The sequence below is a fragment of the Strigops habroptila genome, chromosome 20, assembly GCF_004027225.2.
Source record: "Strigops habroptila isolate Jane chromosome 20, bStrHab1.2.pri, whole genome shotgun sequence".
Lineage (NCBI taxonomy): Eukaryota > Metazoa > Chordata > Aves > Psittaciformes > Psittacidae > Strigops > Strigops habroptila.
The window spans coordinates 2,466,953-2,492,585 of NC_044296.2; the positions used below are offsets into that span (position 1 = coordinate 2,466,953).

Here is a 25,633-nt window from a genome sequence, read left to right on the forward strand (position 1 = left end):
AGGTCATGGAGGGGATCCTGCCCCTCTGCTCTGCTCTGGTGAGACCCCACTTGCAGCACTGTGTGCAGTGCTGGTGTCACCAACATAAGGACATGGAGCTGCTGGAGCAAGTCCAGAGGAGGCCACGAAGATGATCGGGGCTGGAGCACCTCCCGTATGGAGACAGGCTGAGAACATTGGGGCTGTTCAGCCTGGAGAAGAGAAGCTGCGTGGAGACCTCAGAGCAGCTTCCAGTGTCTGAAGGGGGCTACAAGGATGCTGGAGAGGGACCTTCATCAGGGACTGTAGTGATAGGACAAGGGGGAATGGGTTCAAACTGAAGTTCAGGTTAGATATAAGGAAGAAGTTATTCCCTGTGAGGGTGCTGAGGCGCTGGCACAGGGTGACCCAGAGAAGCTGTGGCTGCCCCATCCCTGGCAGTGTTCAAGGCCAGGTTGGACACAGGGGCTTGGAGCAACCTGCTCTAGTGGAAGGTGTCCCTGCCCGTGGCAGGGAGTTGGAACTGGATGAGCTTTAAGGTCCCTTCTAACCCAAACCATTCTATGATTATGATTATCCATGGGGAAACTGAGGCACAGAGCCCCACAGCCACTCCAGAAGAACCCAGGGCTGAGCCAGCACCAGCATGTGACAAATCCATATCCACAACAAACCACCCACAGCATCCAAGCAAACTAGACTGTATTAATATTTACACTTAAGAGGGGGAAGGGGACAAAAAGGAAGAGGTGGGTGGTGGAGAAGCAGGTGGCTGCCTTTTTGCCACGTGGGCTTCCCTGTTGCATTTTAGATGGGAGATTAGGAACAATTCCTTCCCCAGAGGGTGCTCAGGCATTGGAACAGGCTGCCCAGGGCAGTGCTGGAGTCACCGTCCCTGCAAGTGCTCACACACCGTGTAGCCGAGGCTTCAGTGCCGTGGGTTAGTGGTGGCCTTGGCAGTGCTGGGGAACGGTTGGACTTGATGATCTTAAAGGTCTTTTCCAACCTGGCTGATTCTGTGATTCTATCCACAGGAGCTGCTTCCCCTCGCCAGGCCTCACAACCATCACGCGATGCAAGGTGAGGGATGGGTGCAATTCCTCACGGCTTTCCGCCTCCTCGCGAGTGATGGCTCATTCTCCAGACTCAGCCTGGCCACACGCCACTGGCACCGGGCGCATCCGCGCGCTGCAACGTGCCGCCGCTCGCGTGCTCCAGACGTGACGCCAGCGTTAACCCAGAGGCAAACCCGTGAGGAGGAGGCTGGTGAGAGGCAGCCTCCACCCGCGCTGCCGGGGACTTGCATCATCTTGAGAGGTCTGAATCCTCCCAGTGAAGCTGTTTGACAGCAGCTGCTGCAGAAATCAAATAGGGAAAATGAAATCTTCAGAACAATACACCCACAACCACCAGGGCAGAATTCCCATGAGGAAACCAGCACATGGGAGGAGTTGCCATGACTCCCCCAGCTGCTGGTTCTGCCTTTGCAGCTCTGCTCTGAGCTGATGCCGAGGGAAACACTTCCAAGGAGTGGGATAGCCACAAGTGGGGCAGAAGCTGCTGCTTTTCCCCCAGGAACCATTGGGTTTCTCTGCTGAGAGCCCTGCAGCCACAGCCCCACTCCTGCTGTTCCCCTGGAGGAGCCCCCCAGGGTGGTGCAGACCCTGCGTGACCTGGAGATGGCTTCTGATGCACCCCAAGAGCCACTGCCTGCCTTGTGCTGTGTACCTGAGCCCCACAGTTCTCATTTCAACAGCTCCTGTCCCCTGCCAGCACCGGGCACAGTTAGATGCTATCACAGCCCAGAACCCCCCCATGTGCTGCAATGCATCCCCAGAGTGTGAGCAGCAGGTCTTGGTGTGATCCTGCCCCTCTGCTCTGCTCTCGTGAGACCCCACTTGCAGCACTGTGGGCAGTGCTGGTGTCCCCAACACAAGAAGTCCTCTGAGCATGTTCACTGGACCTCAAAGCTCTCCTTTTGCCTTCCCCTGCACCCCGGAGCCCTCCCTGAGTCTTCCAGCACCCCAAGCATGAGCCTCAGTGGGCCCAGAGCCCCCCAAGTGCCTCTCCCTGCTCCTCAGGGCTCCCTATGGGCTTTCCTAAAAGCCTCCACCTGCACTTCTGGGCACCCCAAGCCCCTCCTTGTGACTTCCCATATGCCCTGCAGCCCTCCACATGCCTTTCCCTGTGCCCCGAATCCCTCTGTCCAGCTTTCAGACCATCTCTTGTGGATCTGGCCCTGCCTCTCACCCCATGGGGACATGCAGTGAGGCGAGAGAGCAGTGCAGCTGGAGGGTTTCCCAAGCCAATGCACTCATCGGGGATAGAGGCTCTCACAGAGGATCAGCACAGCCCACAGGGGAGGAAGGGTCCTGCGGGCGCCCAGGGACAGGGAGGGAAGCGGAGGTTTGGTGAGCTGAGCTTTGTGCACAACCCTGATGAGAAAGACTCGTGGAAAGCAGAAGGCAGGGAGCAGAGGGGAGAGGAGAGGTGACAACAAACCTCGGCTGGTGGTTACTCAGGGGGTGTTGAAGCACAGGAGGCTGGTGCAAGGGCATCCTGCAGCCCAGCTATGGCCCTGGAGCCTGGTAGGCTCCATCTGCGGCCAGAGGCACGAGGCAATGAGCAGCACTTTCCCAGAGGTCCTGACCTCTGCCAGGAGTGCATCTACATCGCTTCAAGCCACAAAATAACTTTACTGTGCCGGCATTCTGCTGCCTAACCACCTCGGTGCTGCCACAACAGTGTTGCAAAGGGAGGGGAGGGGTATTTGGAGCGTTAAAACTACAGAATCATCTTTTGTGCATCTGAGCCCAAACACCTCTCGGGGAGCAGAAGGCAGCCTCGCTGCTGGGATTCCCCAGTTTTACATCTGCCACAAAGACCCTGGGGCAGAGGGAGCAAAGTCCAGAAGCTGCTCACGGGCTCCGGCCGCGAGCCCCGGGCGGTTCGCGGGCCCCGGAGCTGCTGGCTGAAGGGAAAGGCAGAGCCTGGCTGCCACATGCACAAACCGCCCCAGTGAAGACAAGTCCAAAGGTCTTAGTGCTGGAATGGTGGGGCAGGACAGTCCCTTTTCCTTTGGGAAGCTGGTTGGGAACAGATCAGCTGAGCTGCGGCTGTCGGATGGGCAGGAAGGGAAAGGAGGAACACTAACTGTCTGCCAAGGAGGTGCGAGGAATCCCCATGTCTGGGTGCTGGTTCGTGTGTGCTGCTGGAGTCCCCATCACACCACGGACGGCGCTGGGAGGAAGAGGAGGAAGGCTGGGAGGAAGGGGAGGAGCACCAGGACACCTGGCTGCAGTTCGAGCTGCTCAGCCCCCTTCACAACTTCTGGATCTTCTCAGCGATAACAATGGGGTTCTCCTTACGGATCTTCTCAGCAGCTTCTGCCTTGTAGTCGTAGGGGCAGGCGTGCATGTCGGAGTACCGGTGGATGGCACAGAACAGGTTCCCGCAGCGGCAGTCGAAGCCTGAAGGGAGGAAGAGCAGAGAGACAAAGACACTGAGCCTGCATCCAGCCACACAGGAAGGCAGCAGGGCCCCTGCTCTTTCCTGCCAGGCCAGGAAGCCCCACTAATGCACAAAAAGGGACAGACGAGGGAGGGGGCCGCTGTCCCCAACTGCTGAAAGGCTCTTGGTGGGAGGGATGACCACAAGTGGCTCTTTGCTTTCTTCTGGCTTAGCAGCTCCCTTCTGGTGAGCCCCAGCTGTCACAGCAGGGGCAATGCTCCCACAGCAGCTGCTCTCCACGCTCCTCAGGGACAAGGGACATGCCAAGGCCTGCAGAGCGCCAGACTGCTGATCCAGCCCCGGCTCCCCAGGCCCCCGAGCCAGCCTGGCTCCCCAGGTGTCACGCAGCAGCATCTGAGCTGACCAGCAGAAAGCCAGCAAGCAGCAAAACCCTTTACCTCATTAGGATCACTTCTGAGCTATTTAGGCTTCAGAATTCCTAATTTAGTCACTTCACTTGGAGACAAGGCTGTGCAGAAATGCTGCTGTTACCACAGCACACCAGGAAACTGAGGCAGAGAGCACCATCTTTCCAACTACAGGCTGTAAAGACCACAAACGCTTTGCTACAAGGTGCCAGTTTACTCCTATTTGAGAAAACTCATTTTATCCTGAATGCCCTGAATTCACAAGGAGTTCTCTGCGACTTGAGCCCTAAGGGAGAGGAAACTTCTCACGTTTTGAAGCTCTTAAGGAACCACTAATCCAGGAAAACAATCTTCCCTGCAGAGCTGAAGGCAGAGCACCCTGCCCAGTTCCAGGCTTAGAAACCCAGGTTTATTCTAGGACAGGGCCCTCCAAGCTCCAGGTAAGCTGGGGAAGCCAGCCCAGGCCCTGGGCAAACCTCCCAGGCCAGACTCAGCTTCCACCAAGGGAACCGAAGCACATCTGCAGTCCCTGGCTGCTGAACACACCAGGAGAAATGAGTGCTCCGCTAGAACAACATGACCTGCACAGCTCTGGGGTTCCCTTTTTCCAGGGAAACACTGAATGCCAGAGTCAATTTAGGGGAATGATGTTTTTATTAAGAAACCACAGCCAAGTTCATTGCTTCGCTTTCCAGGGGCAGTTTTCCTATTGATACCAGTCACCCGACACCATCTCAGCACCTCTCCCGTCAGCTTTCCAGGCTGAATGCCAAGAGCCATCCTGCCCTCAGGAACCTAACAGTGGAAGTTCAAGAAGCATTAACAAATGGAATGAGTTTTGGAGTGAGATTTTCAGTTTGGGTCTCACTCAGTTCCTGTTACTATTATGAAAACTTTACCACTGATTTCAATAGGAGCAGAATTGGATCCACAGCGAGCACCGCCTCTGTTTCTGGGATCAGAATTAGATACACAGTGAGCACTGCCTTTGCTTGTGGGATCAGAATTAGATGCACAACAAGCACTCCCTTTGCTTCTGGGATCAGAATTAGATACACAGTGAGCACTGCCTTTGCTTGTGGGATCACAATTAGATCCACAGCGAGCACTGCCTCTGTTTCTGGGATCAGAATTACATACACAGTGAGCGCTGCCTTTGCTTGTGGGATCAGAATTAGATGCACAAGCACTCCCTTTGCTTCTGGGATCAGAATTAGATGCACAGTGAGCGCTGCCTCTGCTGCTAGGAGCAGCTTTTGCCAAGCAGTTCCATCCAGTTCCACAACCCTGCATTCAAGGGCTGGCAGGGAGCAGCAGATTCCCCCGGCTACTGCCTCAGACAGCACTGTCCTGTCTGCAGGCTGCAGTTTCCCTCCCTCTCCCTTGCAGCACCACGTCTTGCGGATGTGAAGTACTTTTTGGAGGGGTACCTCCAAGCACTGACCCACACTGACCCTCTGAACCCAGCCAGCACCACAGCAGAGGCAGTTCTGTCTGCAGGACTATGAAACCAGACTACCTGGGCCACAGGCAAGTTCTCCCCCAGCCAGGGTCTTACCAGTCAGCCCTATCTTCTTGCGGCAAGTGAAGCAGCGATTCTTCTTCTGTTTGGGTTTTTCTGAGGCTGTCTTGCCCTCAGCTGTGTTCTGGGATGTTTCAAGCAGGGTACCTGAAATAGAGGCAAGCATTGTACTACCCTGCTTGATAAACCAAGCAACCCATTCATTTTATTACAGGAGATTTGCCTTGTTCCACCGAGATCTACACCTCACACAACCTCATGTTTTCCCTCTGTTTCAAATTCCTTAATTCCAAGGCTCAGAAACACCAAGATATTATGGTTTAGCTAAGGCATACATACGGTAACACAATGCTGTTTAGCTCTGGCTGACAAAAGGTAAGTAGAATTACCTTATGCTTGCCATAGCGTCTGGACAGTCACTGCAGCTTAGCTGATGTACAGTAATCAACCACACAGCTGAGCCTACAGTTAATCTTTGCAGGGGGGAAAAAAAAAGTTAACCCCTTGTAAGTACTACTAATTATTTTGGCTGACTCTTATGTAAGTGTTCCTCATATGTAGGTCTCCGAATGCTTTACGCAGATACTCATCGCTGCTTCTAATCTACCAAAAGGAAAACTGAGCTCTGAAAGCCAGACTGTTAAAGGTCACTAATGCTTAGCAGGATTTCCTACAGTACCTAAGCAGGTTAGAGAAGTCAACAGGAGGGAGGAGCTCCAGCTGCTAGCAGATACACACCTGCAGTGCAGGCTGCTCTGAACAGCAGGCAAGGAGACAGTCAGAGGCAGAGAGCGCTTTGTGGATCTGACCCTAAGCAACTTTCTGAACATCACACAATCAGAAGAAAGGGGCAGGTCTTCCAAGCCTCTTTCACCAAAGAGTCTCTCATCCTCCTGTTGTAAATTGTCCCCTGGGCTTGCAGGGAAGGAATTGCCAAATCCAAACTGCACAGTCATACGCAGTGACTAGAGCCTGGGGGTTTTTTAGCAACCAAGAACTCCTGGGGTTTTTTTTTAGCTTTCAATGCAAGCAAGCTGTCAGCTGAACTAAAGGAAGGTGTCTCCAATGCAGTGTCACTTGGTTACGGCTCTGCTGCAACACAATGGCTCACTCTGTAACTCATCAAGTGGAGGATGCACCCTGCTGGGCAACGACACCCCAGCTCTACCACTTCAAGGTACCCACATCGCAAACAAAGCAACAGGGTTCACACTCCCCTCTGAGGGGCAGGGATGCATCCCAGCACACAGGGTGACAACTGCAGCCCCTGGCCACCGTCACAAGCACATCTCCTCTCTCCCAGGACTCTGCTGGATCCATCTCCTTATCTCCTTTCCTCCCTCGAGATGGCAGGGAACTGCAGCCAACAGCAGGCTGTGGGCCGCTCCGGGCTTTCTGCCATTCACTAGGATAGGCGTCATGGAAGATTATCCTCCTGCCAGAGCCGAGGGCTGGCAGCCACTCAGCCCTCAGCCCACAAAGCAATCTCTATCGGCCTGCCCTCAGGCACGGCATTTTCTCTCCTCCCTGCCTCAGAAACAAACTGTTTTCTCCTCAGCTCTCCTGCGAAGGGCACCTTTAGTGCTGAGGAGGTAACAACCCCCTCCTGGAGTTAGTGGCCAGTATTGTACTTGCTGCTTAAACCAACTTGTGACATCGGAGTCATTCAGACTTGTGCAAAGGCCAAACCAATCAGTCTACCTGATGAGGAAGATGCTGATGAGGCTTCTTCTGTCTTGATGAGTTCTTCTGTCTCGCTGCTGTTTTCTTCTCTGGATATGCTCATGGCCGTCATCTGATGGGTCACAGGAGTCTGAGCACTGGGAGAATTTGCAACAACCAAATAAACCACAGAAAAAATACAAGTATTTTCTTTTGATGAACAGCTATGTGGGAGATGCCTTCAAACCATTAAGTTAATTTCATTATACTCAGAGGTAGCTCAGGAGCACAGCAGGCAAATTCCCCTTGAGATTTGGGATCAAAGTTCTTTATATACCAAATAAAATATGAAATTGAATGAATCTGTGATGATCTCAGTTTCCTCTTCTACCCAACTATATCTCAAAGCCAAGGCAACAGCCCATCCAAACAAGTCCAAGGACAGGGAAACAGAGTTATGAGTCAGGACTGCAATGGCAGAGCTTAATGCAGTATTATCTTCCTTCCTATCAACTGTGACCAAGGTCCCTAATCCTGCTGTCGCAGTTTCCAGACTGGATCATCACCAGGTGCTTTCACTTAGGACTAATTTGAAATGGAACAGTTTAACACAACTAATGACAACGTGCACTGGCCCCAAGAGAACCAGGATGCCACTTCCGACCCTCTGGTACCTGACTGTGCATCCTCCATGCAATCCTATGGAGCCAGGCTGAGAGAGCTGGGTTTGCTCAGCCTGGAGAAGAGAAGGCTCCTGAAGGGGACACCTTAGAGCAGCTCCAGTGCCTAAAGGGGCTCCAGGAAACCTGGAGAGGGGCTTTGGACAAGGGCCTGTAGGGACAGGACAAGGAGAATGGCTTTAACCTGCCAGAGGGGAGATTGAGATGAGCTCTGAGGCAGAAGCTCTTCCCTGTGAGGGTGCTGAGGCGCTGGCACAGGGTGCCCAGAGAAGCTGTGGCTGCCCCATCCCTGGCAGTGTTCAAGGCCAGGTTGGACACAGGGGCTTGGAGCAACCTGCTCTAGTGGAAGGTGTCCCTGCCCGTGGCAGGGGGTTGGGACTGGAGGAGCTTTAAGGTCCCTTCCAACCCAAGCCAGTCTGTGATTCTATGATCACCAGGGACATCTCAGTCTTCTAGATAAACCAGGGTCACAACAGTGTTTGATCCAGCCTGCTTCACAGATCCCCTTGGCCACACTAAGGATTGAGAACCTACCCCTTGTGTCCCAGAGCTGGTTTTTAGCATGGCTGTAGATCCACCCCCCAGACTATGCCCTTACCTGGCTTTTGCATCCTCAGGGCTGGAGTCTCCCTCCACATGCTGCCCTGCAATTGAATCCGAAGCCATGGGGCTGCTGCTGGGACCACTGGGTGCTACAAGACAAGAGTCTTGGTAAGCTCTTTAAAACGGCAGCAAGTTCCTCGGGTGCTGGACAGCCAAGGAGAAAGCAGGACGAGCACTTTAAGCAGGCTTTTGACCTCCTGCTCCCTACCAGGAGCTGGGAGGGTGCAGCCCTGTTGCAATCATTCCCAATTTCCCTATTTTTATACTCTTCCCTTCCAAATTTGTGCACAGGTTTCTGTGGGGATAACACATCAGGGCTAGACCGACCTCACCATGACCCAGTGCAGCTAGCTACTCTTATGTTGGATCAGGAATGAGCTCTTCTATCAGAGAACTGCAGGTCTTCTTTATGGAGATCTGTGTAGCTCCTCAGGATCCCTGAGCTCCTTTTTGAGGGATGAGGGTTTATCACAGGAGTTGATAAGGTGTGCTGAATGCCTCCTATTACTGTATAGTTTCTAATATCTGGTACAACCTGACTTCAGCCACCCATGACACCTCCAGCATTCTTTTATTCCCCTTCTCCTCTGCATTGCAAATCAAATGCTGCATCAGCATAAATCAGTATAAATGTCAGTATAAATCAGCATATCCTGTCAGTATAAATGAAAGTGCTGCAGCTCCCAACATACCTTGAACCTAGCATTACTTTGCAGTGTCTCCAAGGTACAAAAAACAGATCCTCATCTGCTGAGAGGAACTTGCTTCAATAGAAACATGTTCATTTATGTCAGCCAAGGATCTAAGTCAGGGTCTTTAGAAAGCTCTTTGTCACAAGAGCTGTCTTCCTAATATGTATTTTGGATGGGTCATTCAGGAAAAGCCATTATCACACTCAGAAACAAAACTGGAAGATCTCCAGAAGGGGTTTCTCACTGCTATGGCAAAATCTGTACATGGGGCATCTGCACAGACACTTAGCCAAAGAAGATCCTGCTAATGATGGCAAGTGCATTCTTTCTCTGCACCTAGCTGCCTCCCAGGTGACATGTCAGCTATGTTTAGCTGCCAGAAACAAAGCTTTTATGTCACTGCTTTTGATTGTCAGCCCTCTTAAAAAGAGAAAATTAGACAAACTTCTCAAATAAAATTTCATTTCAGGAATCTGTCGTGGTTCCCAGCAGGCAGTGTGTAACTCAAGGAGCAGGGAATAGCTAAAAATCACTGTTAGCACAATGAAGGTTTCCAGTTTACTCAAGGTGCTGACTGGGATGGAGCTTCACAAACAGCTGGGACTGGGAAGGAAACAACTGACCCCTTACAGGGAACAGAAGCGCTCAAAGGCTCGGGTCTTTGATTTAGGAGCTTGGGTCTACACAAAAAGGGCAAGACATGAGTTTTCTAGGAGTAAATCTGCTCGTGGCCAGTACCAGCACCATGCTCTAGCCCAGTTCCTTGACACAGTTTGCACCCATTTAAGATAGATTTCTCAGACAAAAATCTCTACCTGGGGGGCTTATCCGGTCACTGCTCTGCTGCCTCTGGAGAAACTCCTTATAGCAAACGGAGCACATCCCGTTGGTCCGGGGGCTGCCATAAAATCCGCAGCCTGTGGTACACAGCAGAGGCACCTGGGTCTGGTTTGTCTCCTGAGCCATCCTGGATCCTCCAAGGTGCCGAGCTACAAATGGGAACAAAAATGAGACACCTGTAGGGCCGGAGCGCTTGGTCATTGTATGCTGCAGCTGATCAGGAAGGAGCACAAAGGATCCTGACAGCGCCCAGTTCCTGCACGTGCACAACAACACAACCCGAGCCCCCTGAGCACAGGATACCCCCGGCTCAAAAGCAGCCACAGGATTTGGGTCCCGGGGCCTTGAGCCACTCTGAAAAGCCGACAGGAACCGGCTCCCAGTACTCAAGAAGTGCCATCGCAGCACGACTAACGACTCCTGCAAACACCAAAACAAAGAGTGCCACCCCAACAGCCAGCGCCCAGTCTCATCAGTTCCATCCTGCACTTAGTGGCATTTGTTTTCATTTCAAGCCTGTTTTAGTTTATTAGTTCTCAGGAAGATGATGCAAGCGCTGCAAAATGAACCCACTGACTCTCTGCTCTGACATACTCGTGTACTTCCTGACATATGCTGGTGGATAAGGGGAACGTTACAGCAGTCAGGCTGAAAATAAGGATAAGGTTTCTTTCCAGCAGTAAGATGCGATTCTGGAACACCTTCTCAGGGGAAACAGCAGACACAGTGAAACCTACTTTTAAAATTAAACTTGATAATTTCTCTCTGGATCACATGCAGTTATCTCCAAACCCAGGAACTGGCCCCTTCCAGCCACACATGGTGTAGCATTTATACGGCCAAAGTGCACTGCACCCCTTCAAATGAGAACCATAAGTGATAACTCCTAGCAGCAACAAGCACCAATTCAGATCTGTGCCAACAATGCGGCTGTGGCTGGCCCAGCTTCAACAGAGGACAAGGGGAAAGAACAATTGCAGGACCGTGGCGGGTGTAAGGTGGCTCCAGCTTGGGAGCAACAGCAATCCCCTTTGTGGGATGCACAAAGTACCCACCACTTCACAGCTCACTCTGCTTTCTTTCACACTTGTACAAAACTTGCTGCACCGAGGGAATAAAACAACAGGAACACAAAATAATTACCCTGCGAGGAGCACTCCTGTGGGATGGAAGCTGATTAGTTCTGGTTTATTCCTCCTTGTCCTCAGCTTGGTGATATGAATCTCCGCTCTGCCCTTAGGGCTCCGCTTGCAGAGCTCAGGCCAGTGCTCCCATTACCAGACTAGGAGTCCTTCCCGGCCCAAACCGACCTCTCCTTCAGCACCAGCAGCCAAGGGAGCCTCCTCTGTGCTGGACCTGGCACGCTGGATCCTCACGGAGGTAAATGGAAGGTAACCACTGCCCGACAAGGACCAGTCTTCAGTTGCTTCTGATGTTGAGCGTCCCTGGAGAAAGCAAGCAACGACTGTGGGCGAGTTCAGCTCTCCCTTAGCCACTAGCCCAGAGGTGACCTGTAGCGGGTGCCGAGTACACGGTCTGACCGCAAAACCAGCTGAAATGAACCGCGGGGGAAGCCGAACCTGCCCCGCTGCCCTGCCGCTGCACCGCGACCCCGGGCAGGCCGGGCCGAGCCGAGCCGAGCCGGGTTAACCCGCCCCGCGGCCAGGGAAAGCCGCCGCCGCCACCCGCCCACCCGTCACCCCCCGGCCGCGCTGCCCGGTCGAAGGCCGGTGTTGCCCCGGCGGCACCTCTCCGTGCCCACCCCGCCTCCACCCTCCGCGGCCGGGCCCCGCGCCCCGCTCCCCGCCCGCGGTGGAAATTGAGACCGAGGCTTTGCGGCCTGCGCGGCGGCGGGCAGGGCCGGGCCGGGCCGAGCCGCTGGGCCGCACCGGGCCCCACTCACCGGCGGCGGAGGCGGGCGGCCGCCGGGCCGGGCCGGGCCGGGCCGGGGCGGCCGCCGGGAGGCTCAGGCGGGCGGCGGGCAGGGCGGGCTGCCGGGAAACATGGCGGCGCGGCCGTGGGACCGCGGCCCCCGAGCGCCCTCCCCCGGGGAGGGCCCGGCCCGGGCGGGACAGGGGGCCGGGACGGGGCCGCCGCCTGCGGCCGGCACCGGGAGGCCTGGGCACGGGGGATGAGGGATAGTGACAGGGCTGTGACCTCCCGGCTTTGGGGCTGGGGTAGAGCCGTGCCCTGCAATAGGGCTGGGGCATGGCTGTGCCCCGGTACAGGGGAGAGGGCTGTGGGACACAGCCAGACTCCACTACAGAGAGGGGATCTGCAGCCCCCCCCTGTAGGGTACTGGAACACAGTCAGACCCAGGCTATAGGAAGTGGGGCGAGATCCCTCTACCCCGAGCTGCAGGGACCGGGACATAGATATTCCTTGACCATAAGGTAGGGAGCAGGGACCTTCCTCCCCAGCTATAGGGGCTGAGACATTGGCTGGACTCCAGCTATAGGGCAGAGGACTGGGGACGTCCCCATCCATGGAGGAGAGGGTGGGCAATGCTCTTTGCCCGCCCCAGCTATAGGGGGCAGGATGCAGTCAGCTCTACCCCAGCTAGTAGGAGGGAGGCTGGGAATGCCCATCCCCAGCTCTTGGGTCCAGGACCATACCCTGTGCCCTGTCTATGGGGGGTGACCTGGCAGGCAGCAGCGCCCCTCGGGCATTTCTGCTGTGATACAGTGAAAGGGGGTAGGTTAAGGTTAGATCTTAGGCAGAAGTTCTTCCCTGTGAAGGGGAGTGAGGCGCTGGCACAGGGTGCCCAGAGAAGCTGTGGCTGCCCCATCCCTGGCAGTGTTCAAGGCCAGGTTGGACACAGGGGCTTGGAGCAACCTGCTCTAGTGGAAGGTGTCCCTGCCCATGGCAGGGGGTTGGAACTGGATGAGCTTTAAGGTCCCTTCCAACCCAAACCATTCCGTGATTCTATGATGCTCTGGGTGCCTCCAGCTGGAAGGAATTCCCAGCTGCAAACCGTTCCTGCCGCTCTTCACCAAACCCTGGATGACGTTGGGTTTTTTAACCAAAGCTTTGCATGGGTATTGTTGTAACCCAGCTTGTCACAAGGCTGATTCACCTCCGAGCCCATTTGCCCCGATCACTGATCGTGGGGTGCCCACGATCCCCACGTGCCCACGTGTCCCCAGCAGGACAGAGCCCCCACTGCTCGGCTGTGCTGCGGCTCGGGAAACAGCCGGGAGCAAAACCCCTGGAAGCCACCGCCAAGCTCTGGAAGTTCTGGATGTTCTCCCACTATCCCCATGGCCTGGAGGACACGGCCGCGTGACCGCCAGGTGGCGCCAGGCTCACACGGCAACGTGGCCACAAGCCCATCACCGTGCGTCCGGTCACCCCCCGTGTGCCCATCACCGACCGAACATCCCCCGTGTGCCCATCACCGTGGGCCCGGTCACCCCCCGTGTGCCCATCACCGTGTGTCCAGTCACCCCCTGTGTGCCCATCACTGACGGGTCACCCCCTGCTCCCTGCAGCCTTGGGTGGTCCCAGAATTCCCCCTGGAACTGGAACCCCACTTGGCTAATGAGGGTCCCCAAGCCCAGGTTGGATGGGGCTTGGAGCAACCTGCTCTAGTGGAAGGTGTCGCTGCCTGTGGCAGGGGCTTGGAACCGGGTAAGCTTTAAGGTCCCTTACAACCCAAACCAGTCTGGGATTCTATGATTAATACACATTATCCTATGATGCTCTGCACAGTTTTCAGGGAGGGAGCTCCTGGTTGACACAACCTGAGTTTGTCCCTTCCCTGCTCCACTTTCCCCTTGCTCCCAGAACCGCTGCAACCGCCCTCCGCTCTCACTGCCACAGCACCCAGATATGCTGGGGAGCATCATCTCCATCTGCCCTTGAGCCATGACAGTGAAGAGAAGAGCTGCCTCCACCTCTGCCTGCTCCCTGGCTACATGAGCCCTCTCTTAAGCATCTTCTCTGCCTGGGTTATCTAACGACTGTGGCAGAGCCTTTAAATGTCACTCCACTAAAGGGAGCAACGCATAAAGGGAGCAACGCATCCAGAAAGGGGAGGGCTGAGTGAGACGGGATGGGAGAAACAGGAGCAAAACACCATCGATTTCTGGCCAATTATCACTTGTATCAAAGCAGCACAATTAAAGGTTGAGGACACATTTCCAATACCCTGCCTGCCCATCCGAGACAAGACACTGGTTCATCAGCTTGGCCAAACACATCTGCATGCACGCAAGCACTTCATGTCTGCACATGCGTGCCCATGTACGCTCGTAGCACATGCATGTGCATGCAAACGCAGACGCGCCGGCGGGCTCAGCTCAGCAGCGTCTGCTGAGCTTGTTTTCCCTGCGGAGTTAATCTCCCCAGCCCGCTGCAGCCAAGATGTGGCTCCATCTGGCTCTGGCAGAGCCCTGTGATGGTGCAGGGCTCTGGGGATGGTCAGCAAAGCACTGTCTGAGGCTCTCACCCAAAGAGGAGCTGGAGCCGCAAGAACCTGACCCATTTCTCATCCTCAGGGTCCTCTATAAAGTGTTTTCTCTCCGTGTCTTCACCCCTCCTTCTCCCTGCTCCTCCCCACTGCCCGAGCATGCAGGGGCTGGCTCCAGCCCTGCTGCACCCGAGGCTCTCCCATTCTGCCAGCTGGACACTTGCCCTATGGGTGTCTGGTTTCTTATGCTCTTGCAGGATGAGGGTCGGGGTCACACAGCTCTGAATTACACCATTTACATCGTTGCTAGCAGGTGGCATTTGGGACCATCAAAGATGCCAGCAAGGACGAGACCGTTTATTCAAAATGTGCCATGGCCCAGTGTGGCAACGCATGGACAACACCCCCAGTGTGGGCCTGGGGATGTGGCAGGAGCTTTGCTTGTGGTTTGCAGCATCAGCAGGGTCAGATGCCTCCACCCCCAGAGGCAAACCCAAATCCAGGATCAATCTCTGACAGGGACAGGCGACAGGACAAGAGGGACATTGACAGGACAAGGGGCTTTAACCTGCCAGAGGAGAGACTGAGATGAGCTCTTAGGCAGAAGCTCTTCCCTGTGAGGGTGCTGAGGCGCTGGCACAGGGTGCCCAGAGAAGCTGTGGCTGCCCCATCCCTGGCAGGGTTCAAGGCCAGGCTGGACACAGGGGCTTGGAGCAAAGGTTGCTGTGGCTGAGCAGACTCCAAATCCCCCCTCCCAGCCCAGCAGCTCTGTTCCCAGGGACTCTGCCACCCCAGGAGATGCTCCCAGAGGAGTGGGGAAGGAAGGAGAATGTCTGAGCTCAGGTCGTGTTGCATGGTAAAAATGGAAATGTTGCATGGTTAAATGGAAAACCACGGATGCTGACAACGGCAGGAGCCCAGTGCTCCTTGTCTGGAGCTCCACGCGTCGCTCCTTCCCCAGGGGACGAGCAGGACCTGAGCCCTGACACCCTGCCTGGCTGCCACCCATCACCACTTCCATTTTCTGGTCCACCCCTGCAGAGCTAACACATTAACCTAGTGCTGCACCAGCCCCTGGCCGCAGCACCCCGTGCTCCGTGCCTGCGTGACACACATCTGGGGAAGAAGAGAGGTGGGAGGGGGGTATAAAATCCTTTTAACAGGCTCAGTGGGTTAGAAACCCCCTTGCAATTACCACCTTCTCCTTGTCCAGTGCACACAAAGGACTCTCCGGGGCGCTGGGCATGTTCCTGACAAACCCACCGCGATCGTGGGAGCCAGGAGGCAAGAACAGACGCGGGAGCCCTTTCAGACACTGCTATTTGGTTGCAAACTGCTTAATTTCCTGAACAAAATGATATTTTTGTTGTTGTTGTTGTTTTGATGGAAGGACAGCACTTTTTTGGCATGGTACAATCCCAGGGCTATTCATCCGTCGCCACAGCAACGAGCTCCATCAATGGCCATCCGAGATTGCGGATGATTAGAGACAACATGTAAAAGGTGGAAGACGCTGGGCACCTCACAAACCTCATCTTCCCAAATGACTTGAATTATCCTCATTATTTCTCCCCAGCCAATTCTCTCCCCAGTCTGCGGGAGATGTCGCTCTTATATAAACACGGGAAGAGCCGAGTTATGAGAGCAGGCGGAGGAGAAGGGAATGGTCCCTTCTGGGTGAGGACTGACCTGGAAAACTCATGACATGGAGGATGAAACTCTCCAAGATGCTCAGGGAGATGAAAACCTCTTCCTGTACCTGGGGTGGGCATCGCTCATGCTGCAGAGTGAGGCTACGGGGCTGTTGGGGCAGTGGGAGCACAGCTGAGCTTTGGGGTGGGGTGGCCACTAACTCTGCTTGTCCCCAGTCCTGCAGGACCTTGCACTCTCCTGCGGCTCTGCCTTGAGCTGTGCCACTCCATCCTTGGGACGTGGTGGGGAGCTTCCAGGGCCTGTAGGGACAGGACAAGGGGGAATGGCTTTAACCTGCCAGAGGGGAGATTGAGATGAGCTCTGAGGCAGAAGCTCTTCCCTGTGAGGGTGCTGAGGCGCTGGCACAGGGTGCCCAGAGAAGCTGTGGCTGCCCCATCCCTGGCAGTGTTCAAGGCCAGGTTGGACACAGGGGCTTGGAGCAACCTGCTCTAGTGGAAGGTGTCCCTGCCCGTGGCAGGGGTTGGAACTGGATGAGTCTCTTCCAACACAAACCATTCCGTGATTCTATGATTCCATGATTTGAGTCTGTTTGCTCTTAGAGCACTTTAGGGGTCCAGCCCATCACCACCACATGTTTTGGGGATAAACTAGAAGGAAGCATGCTGCTGGAGCCCAGCAGAGGTGTGCCCCATCCCAGCAGAGGGGCTTCCCACAGTAACGGTGTCCATGGGGCTGTGCCGGAGCACAGCACCCATCAAACTTTAATGCCTGCCTGCAATATTCATGGTGCTTTCAATGGCAGCCCAGGAATTGCACTGAACAGCCTGAATATTTCATGGGTGGCTCCACACCAGGATTTTGGGAGGGTTTCCTCCACTGCTGCCACCACATCCCCACCCTGCTGTGAAGTCTGAGATGTCCGGTGTGGAAGAAGGGTGATGACACCCTGATTTGCAGCCAAAGAGTCCCACAGAAATAATCCAGGATCAGCTCCAGGGCAGGAGGAGCAGACATGTCCTGCTGGGAATCTCTCTGCTCCAGGGGGGAACAGGAAACCCTGGGTACAGGGCTGGGGTCTCTGATGTGACCTCCCAAATTGCCTTCAATGGATCTCCCAAAGCACTGTGTGGGGTCCATCACAAGGGATGGGGACAGGGACAGCAGCCGTCCCCATCCTGTCCTCCCTGCCCACTGCAGGGCTGTCCCCTGTGCTGGAAGTCCTTCTTGCAGGGACATGTGGTGGCACGGGAGGTGACAGCCACTGAGGTGCTGGGATCCACCTCAGCTCTCCATGGGGGTATCCCAGCATAACGCAGGATCCTGACCCAAATCAGGTCAGCCCTCACAGGCACGAGGTCCCCAGACCCTGCAGCCGGCCTGTGACAGGGCAGTGATGGGGGAGCTGATGGCAAGAACACGTTGCCCTAGAGCAGCCCTTTCTCCTCCAACCCCCTTGGCTGGAGACCTGCTCAAGCAGCTTCTGCCTTTCCTGCACTTTGGGGGACAGCTTGTGCGGGGCGGGGGGGCTGCCTCTGAAACCCCTTTAGAGCCCTGGAGGGCAGCAGAGCCCCCACATCCCACGGCAGGGACAGGGATGCTGCAGCCTGACTGGGCTCAAGCACTGCTGTGGCTCAGATGATGCTCCAGAGCCCCTATCTCTGCCTGGGCAGACCCCACCATCCTGCACATCCCCGCCTCACTCTATGCCTCAGTTTCCCCGCTGTACCCTGGGGACGAGCCAGGCCTCGGGCATTTTGTAGGGAGTCATGGCCACCCTTCAGGGCCATGAGCAAGAGAACAGGATACAGGTGGGATCCTGACCTCCACCAAGGGACAGACCCCAGCTCCAAGCACACTGATGGGAGAGGTGGCCAAGGGACACATTCACCCATCGTTTTCTCCACCAAATGGGAGGAGAAGGAGGCTGGGCCGGGCACCCCAGGGGCCAGCACCAGGCAGGATCAGCTTTGCCTCCCCTCTGTGAAAGGATGCTGGAGCCTGTCCTTGAAGCAGGGGACCAAGGACCACAGTCACTTCCCCTGAGTGGCTCCAGGGGAGCAGGGACATGAGCAACAGCCATGACATGGGAAGGTGACTGCACCTGGGGTAGGGGGTAGTCCTCGAGTGGGCTCTGTGCTGTGTTTTGACCCCACACTCCTCTATTGCTGGAGCTGGCTGCCACCAGAGTCACTGCCACCGTCCCCCCGCCACAGTGTCACATTGGATGTGAGATGCTAACACCTCCAAGCTGGGACATTTGTGCCCTTGGGGGGGTCACATGCTGACTCCTGGCTTGGGCTCATCTCCCTGCCATCGGTCCCCACCAAGTTCCAGGTCCCCTTGCTCAGGGAGCACCCCCAGCTGGGATGCTCACCCCGAACACCCCCAGACTCCCCATTTGGGTCCCATCCGCTTGCCAGCAGTCCCAGTGCCCCAGGGGGATGATGGCCAACACGAGACAGGCCCTTTGCAGGGAGCCGTGGCTCTGATCAGGCCAAATTAGAGCCGATAATTAACAGCAGGAGAGGAGATCAATAAGTGAAGCAGCTGGTGCTGCAGCTGGGGCCAGGGACCGCCAGGCTGGGGCCCCTGCTGCTTCCTGGGGGGGCCTGTGAAGCCCTTTCTCTGACACCCTCCAGTACCACAATTCTGGGTCTCTGCTCTCATCCTGCATCCTCAGAGGAGGATGGAGATGAATGTGCAAGGGCTTAGCCAGCTCCCACAGGGACCCATCACCAAGCTGCAGATGATGGCAAAGGACATCCTGCAGACCCCAGGCCATGCGGGTGATGGAGACAGAGCCAAAGCTCCAGGTCAGGGAGCTCCAGGGTGGGAGAAGGAGTTAATTCCTACACTGAAAAGCTCTTTGCCGGCATCTCATCTCTAATGGAAGAGTCATGTTGGATTACGGAGAGGCGCAGAGCGAGTGCCCTGCCTGCCGGCACCCGGCCCCGGGGACAGCCGGGGAAGCCATGCGGAATGGCAGATCTGGGCCACTGTGCCAGCGCCGGCGGGGGACACACCGCGGCGGGGACCATGGCCAAGGACGGGCGCGAGGAGCAGGCCACAGCAATCATTCACACACATGTCTGTCCCCATCCTCCTCTCTGCATCCAGCCACTATGCACCCACAGCGCCTAGGGATGCTTTTCCTCTCTTCCCAACCAGCCCAGAGAAAATGGGGTTCAGAGGCAAGGACACCCCAAACCCTCATGGCACAGTGGCTCCGGCAAGCAGTGGGGCTCCCTGCGCCTCCGCCACTGCAATCCAATAGCCGAGGGCAAAGCGATGCCCAGGAGCTGGAAAAGTGGGTCAGGCACATTGGACACCATGTGCTTCGCCTCCCCTTCCACGCTCCTTATCGCAGCCCTGATGGTAAATAAACCACCGGTCTCCCCAGCAACCCAGCGGCCGTCACGCCGCGCCGGGAGCGGAGTCCAAGGTGAGCCGGGCACTGGTGATGGAGCCAGCCCAGCCAGCCACAGCTTATCCCAGAGGATGAGCAATAACCCCCAGTTCATCAGCACAGCACAGGGTGTGGGGGCTGCCCAGCAGCCAGGAAGCACCATGCCTGGTACTGGTGCCTTTAGTTGGGTGGGAAAGACCAGAAAGATCCGTTTCTTGGTGTGAAGCTGCCTCTGCAAAGGGCAACGAGTTCCCCAAAGCCACTCAACAGTTGTGGCAGAGCCTGAGATGGGAAAACTCTGGAAAATGGGAATCTTTAGGGTGAGCGTGTCTCTGAGCTAGGCTCCCTTAGGTCCCCAGCAGCAGGAGCAATGGCCGAAAGCATCAGAGCATCCCTGACCCACTGACCCACAAAACCCGCATCCTGGAGGGGCTGCAGCCTGTATCCTCCCGCTGAGCATCCCCCTCCACAGGTAACCCCAGCACAGGGCTGGGCCCCCTTGACCCCCCCTCCAGCTGCTTAAATCAAGCAGAGCCCTTTGTTTTCTGCTTTCATATTATTTAATTCTCCTCACTTGCACTGCAGGGGCAGCAGCTAAGCCTGGGGCTTTGCTAAGCTGGGATCGTATTAAAAGAACAGAGAGGAAGAGAGTTCCTGGCGCTAAGCTGCTTGTGGTAACAAAGATGGATTTAAGGAAACTGCTCCCATAGCGATATTATTGCCCAAAAGCACCCAGCCCAGGGGAAAGCAGCCAGGAACGCGGGAAAGGCTCCGGGCTGGTCCCTCTTGGGATGCACCAGCACTGCAGGCTCGGGGGGTCTTTCCCGAGGCCACCCAGTGAAGCCCCACAGGGCCATAGCTGCGGCTGAGACCTGCAGCCGGGGCCAGGATAGGAGGCTCTCCAGAGGGATCCGGACAGGCTGGATCCATGGGCTGTGGCCAATGGGATGAGGTTCAACAAGGCAAAGTGCTGGGTCCTGCATTTGGGCCACAACAACCCCACACAACGCTCCAGGCTTGGGGAAGAGTGGCTGGAAAGCTGCTCATGGAAAAGGAGCTGGGGGTGCTGATTGATGGAGCTGAACACGAGCAGCTTGTGCCCAGGCAGCCAAGAAGCCACCAGCATCCTGGCCTGGGTCAGAAATAGCATAGCCAGGGCCAGGGCAGCGACTGTCCCCCTGCACTGGGCACTGGTGAGGCTGCACCTCAAATCCTGTGTCAGTTCTGGGCCCCTCACTGCAAGAGAGACATTGAGGTGCTGGAGCGGGGCCAGAGAAGGGCACCGGAGCTGGTGCAGGGCCTGGAGCACAAGTGTGATGAGGAACGGCTGAGGGACCTGGGGGGGTTTAGTCTGGAGAAGAGAAGGCTCAGGGGGGACCTTGTCGCTCTTTGCAACTGCCTGACAGGAGGCTGGAGCCAGGAGGGGGCTGGTCTCTGCTCCCAAGGAACAAGGGATGGGACAAGAGGAAACGGCCTCAAGCTGCACCAGGGGAGGTTTAGATGGAGATGAGGACAATTCCTTCCCCAGAGGGTGCTCAGGCATTGGAACAGGCTGCCCAGGGCAGTGCTGGCGTTGCCATCTCTGGAAGTATTCCCAAACTGTGTAGACGAGGCCATCAGTGCCATGGGTTAGTGGTGGCCTTGGCAGCACTGGGGAATGGTTGGATTTGATGGTCTTGATGGTCTTTTCCAGCCCGGTTGATTCTGTGGTTCCATGATTCTATGCCCTAGCGAGGCAGACAGCGGTGGGAGCTCACCTGGGCTTTGGCTGCATTAAAAGCTAAGTCCTCTGGCAAGGCTTTTTCCAAAGCAGCAGCCAAAAAGGTGCTTCAGGGCTGAGGCTGGAGCCTGCCAAGCCCTAATTAGAGCCGCTCGGTAGCGCAGCGTGTTGATACGCAACCTCTCGCCTCCGGAGACTGGGATTTAAACTGCAGCAAAATCGTCCTGGGGACGCTGTTTGGGTGAGAGGGAGAGAACAGGTTCCCTTCCCTCCATAAATCTCGGCAGACCCGGAGCTGCCGAGACTCCATGACCCATTGGTGCTTCGCATCCCCAAAACAGCTTCCAAAGCAGGATTCGCAGTGACCGAAGCAGATCCCTGGGTGCTTTTCTCTGTCCTGCTCTTCCTCTTGCCCTCTCTCCGCATTAACATGTTAACTTTGGCCAAGAGCTTTTCCCACTGACCTACTGATCTTTCCTATTTCGGTCCCTGGAATTAAGGGATTGATGAGATTAACTTGTGCTAAAGCCTCCAGATCAGCTCTGGAACAGGATGCCCAGGTACAGTTACAGTGGGCAGGAGGAGGAAGCCAAGCAGCAGCCGATGGTGTGAGCACCGTTGGTGGGTGCAGCACCTCTCATGCTCGAGCAACTCGGGTGCTCTCAGCTCCCGCTTCTCCCCTCACTGGGGTTTAGGACCTGCTGGGGTCAGGGCTGGACAACCGGTGATGCCCTGGTGTCACCAGTCCCCGGACCACTGTCAGTGCCAAAGAGGGCTCTGGCCACCATCTCAGCTGAGCCAAGGACTCTTTTCTTGCATGATTTCCACAATATTCTAGTTTGGGGGTGAAAAATATCCCAAAATATCCCCTTTTCACCCCAGTTTAAACTGCCCCCAAAGACAGACTGCTTTGCCACCCCTGGGGAGCCCCCATCCCACATTCCTGCCCCAACCCTGGGGACCATGTCTCCCCCCATGTGCCCCTGTCTACTCCTGGTCCCCCCTTGCTCGCAGCATCACATGAAACTCAGTGTTTTTGTGGCTGGGAAGTTCAAAAAGATGGAGGCGAAGGGGGATGGATGGGGGGGGCAGGAACAACCCGGCTTTGAAGGTGCCTGGAGATTAACTCAAGGCCACGGTGGAGGCTCGGAGACTTTTACAGCAAAACCTCATTAAGGCGGGAGCGGGGGGGCACGGGGGAGCAGGGAAATCTTCTAAGCAGGAGGAAAAATGTTTGATTCAGCAGAAACAAGTGGGAAAAAAAGCCCCCATCGCGTCCCCCTACTCTGCTTTTATCTGTCTCAGGGGGAGCGGGTGGAATAAGAAGTCTGCCCCTTTCCTCTTTCCTGTTTGTCTCCTAATTATGACGCTGGAGATTCGGCAGCACCGTGCGGTGCCCGAGCTGGTGCTGAGCCGAGGCCGGGGCTGAGAGCTGGGGGATGCCTGGGGAGCCCCTCCATACCCACCTGCCCCCAGGCTGAGTCCCTGGGGTGGCCGGGAGGGACAGGCAGTGGCACGGGGAGGGGACAGGACTCTCCTTCAGGCATCATTATTCAGGCATCATCTGTGCAATGAGCTGTGCCAGGGCTCTGCAGCCTGGCCCTGGGGACACGCTGCCTTTTAGCCCCCCCGGTCCCAGGAACCCCAGAGCCCAGAGGGGTGATGAGCGGGGTGATGGGCTCAGTGGAGGCTGACCCCCCGGAGCAAGCCCCCCAGGGCAGATGCCGCAGGGCATCCAGCACACTGCACCTCACTGTGCTGCAGGAGTGCTGGGGTGGGGCTGGGAATGCCGCGCTCCAGCCTGGCAGCAAGGCGATGCTCCATCCCACCCCACAGGCACCCACAGACACTGCCTGGGACACAGCGGGGTCCATGCCCCACACACACCCCTCCAGCACCTAACGAAGGCTCAGCAGCCACTAATTGCTTGGGGCCACCCTTAGGGTGCTGGTTGAGACCAAACGCCCCTTCCCTGGCCCAGCGGCAGCTCCAGGCCACGGCTCCAATTAGCCTCGTTATCCCGCGTCGCCTCTGACGAAGGGGCAGGTAATTGCTGCTGCGTTGGGTGTCCCTCATGGCAGCAGCTATTGCATAAGCACCGGGCGGGCGTTACGTGAGCGGGTCAGGCCAGCCCAGGGGCTCTGGTTATGCCAGACCCACAGCCCCTGGCCCCAGTGGGCACAGGGACAGCCCCACATGGGCAGTGGGCTCAGGGTGCACCCCACTGCTGCCTCAGTTTCCCCTTTGCACCAGTCACCCACCCTGTGCGCCCAAGCAGCACCCACTGTGTGCCACAGCCCCACACCACGGCCCCCTATCACATCCCCATGCCACAGCCCCGCACCACGGCCCCACATCACAGCCCCAAACCACAGCCTGTGCCAGCCTTTGAGTAACAAGTGCCTTGGGCCACTGACTCACACTGCTTCTGCAGGTCCATGTGCCCAATGCCATGCCAGATCCACCAGTGGCCAGGGCCTGGCACCAGCAGCAAAGCCACGTCTGGTCCCCATGGTCTGGGGGGTCTGAGAGGTCTGAGGGGTCTGAGGGCACTGGCCCCATCTGGTGCAATGGGGGGACCCTTGTCCTGTGCCACTGGAGCCCTTTGGCAGCGGGGTTGCGAAGAAGGGTGGCACCGGTGCCATGGAGAGGACAAAGTGGTGGGGTTCTCCATGGTGTTAACCCCACAGCCAGGGACACATTGATGCTTGGTAGGTGCAACCACCACAGCTCCCCTGCAGCCACCCTGTTCCCGCTGCCTGCACCCCCCAGCCTGGCACTGAGGGACAAGACCCCCACCTGGCCTTAGGGTTGGGGCTGCCATGGGACATGTCCCCGCGCTGGCACCCAAAGGTGAAGTTTGGGGGCACCAATGCTGCCGCCCCTATCAGTGGGTTCACCCTGTGACCTGCTCCCAGCCAGGCAGGTCAGCCCTTCCCGACGGGAAACTGAGTCACAGCGAGGAGAAGCGACCTGGCAGTGCCCATGGCGGGGAGCCCACAGCAGAGCCACCACAGTGGCCATTGCCAGTGGCTGTGCTGTGGCTCGGCAGGCACAGGGCAACCCAGCACAGCCCCGAAGGGGGTTTGGTGGTCTCCAAGGCTGTGGGTGCAGGATGGGGTGATGCTGGCTCCGTCTTGCTGGGTGGGGCATGGGTGAGAGTACACAGTGATTAAGGCGCAGTGGTGTCATCCCAAATTCCTGCTCACCTCCAGGCCAGCCAGGAGCCGACTGGGCCAATCCTGGTGGTGGAGCTGTGCTGGCGGTTGCCACTTCGAGGTGGCCATGGGCTGGCAGCACCCAGCGTCTGTCCTGGTTCTGACCACAGAGTCAGCAGCGAGGCTGGGCCAGGGAGGAGGGGAAGGAGAAGGGCTGGACGGTGACAGGGTGGCAGAGGTTTTGTTCCTTATCCATTCCCAGTGGCCATCTCCTTCCCATGCTGCCGATGCCTGGGGCTGCTGGTGCCACTGCAATGGGCTGGATCCAGTCCCACTGGACACGTCCCCTGGCATTGCCTGGGAGGGGGGCAGGTCCCCAGCACTGAGCCCGATCCTGGCAGCACCCCGGCACCAAAGAGCAGCTCTGGACCCTCTGGCCCCGCTGCTTCTCCATCACTAGGAACGACACCAGTTGATGCTGGAGTCAGCATCTCTGCACCAAAGGGCCGCGAGCACAGCAGCACCAGGCTCCACATCTCCCTCTCCACAGCGTGCGGAGGGAGAGACTTTTTAGGGGTGGTTCAGTGACCTCCAGCGCTGCCGCATCCGAACCAGCCCTGGGCAACAGGAGGGGAGGCTGCTCCTCTCTCTGGAGCAAATGTTACACCAAGGGCTCAACTGTCACCACCAGTGACCTGGTTCCATCTCAGTTCTGGCTTTGCTGGGTCCAGGACCCCAATTTAAACCTGGCCGAGTCTGCAGGGTGAGACATTGGTCAAGATAAAGGGGGTTCTGTTCTGGTGTAACCTCACACTTCCACTCCTGTGTCCCCCAAACCATGGGGCTGAGTCCCAGACTTGCAGTACCTGCTGCCGGCAGGCTGTTCCCACTTGCGTGGCCCCACAGCATCACCTTGTCCCCAGGACTTCCACAGTGTGAAGGGTTAAGGAGTCGGTGTCGGAGCGTGCGTGGGTCCAGCATTGCTCACTGCAGGTGTGGTTAGTGCCATTTATGTAACACCTGTGGGTTGCACTGGGGCACTTGGGGTGTATTTTCGCTCTCGCTCTGGCACGATTTGGTCAAGACTGTCCCAACATTGGCAACTGGGGCCGTGCTGGGCGAGCTGATGACTGCCTGGTGGGAGGGGCGAGCTCGCCAGGGCCCCAGAGAGTCACCACATTGCTCCCGTTCTCAGTTTCCCCATCTGTGAAATGGGGCTAATGAGGGTGACCTCCTTCAGGCAGCGGCCGTGACCTCCGGTGGCAGGCAGCGGCCTCACGGGAGCCGGTGGAGGTGGGAGCTGGGGTGAGATTCCAGGGTCCGCCTGGAGCTGCGCCTGCAGAACCGCGCTGGAAGCGGGGCCGGTAAAGACCGAGGCGAGACGTCGCCCCGCGTCCCATCCATGTGCCCATCCATGCGGAGCGCGGCG

At 56.8% G+C, this 25,633-nt stretch overlaps 1 protein-coding gene across 1 annotated transcript; it reads right to left on the minus strand.

The window, feature by feature from the left end:
- Positions 1-664: 664 nt before the first annotated feature.
- LOC115618190 (AN1-type zinc finger protein 5-like) lies at positions 665-11,927 on the minus strand. Its single transcript, XM_030509505.1, has 7 exons — positions 11,760-11,927; positions 11,000-11,301; positions 9,832-10,005; positions 8,320-8,413; positions 7,081-7,199; positions 5,416-5,526; positions 665-3,449 (listed from the first exon to the last, which is right to left on the minus strand). Exons 3-7 carry the CDS (start codon positions 9,980-9,982, stop codon positions 3,301-3,303), a joined length of 624 nt encoding a protein of 207 aa, XP_030365365.1. The 5' UTR covers positions 9,983-10,005; positions 11,000-11,301; positions 11,760-11,927; the 3' UTR covers positions 665-3,300.
- Between the last annotated feature and the right edge of the window lie 13,706 nt (positions 11,928-25,633).

What these genes read in the sequence shown, in the direction of transcription:
- LOC115618190 (XM_030509505.1), bottom strand. Translation starts at nt 9,982, where the DNA reads ATGGCTCAGGAGACAAACCAGACCCAGGTGCCTCTGCTGTGTACCACA. An exon ending in CCTGAGGATGCAAAAGCCAG is followed by an intron (nt 7,200 to 8,319) that starts GTAAGGGCATAG and finishes AAATTCTCCCAG; the next exon opens with TGCTCAGACTCCTGTGACCC. An exon ending in CAAGAAGATAGGGCTGACTG is followed by an intron (nt 3,450 to 5,415) that starts GTAAGACCCTGG and finishes TCCTCCCTTCAG; the next exon opens with GCTTCGACTGCCGCTGCGGG.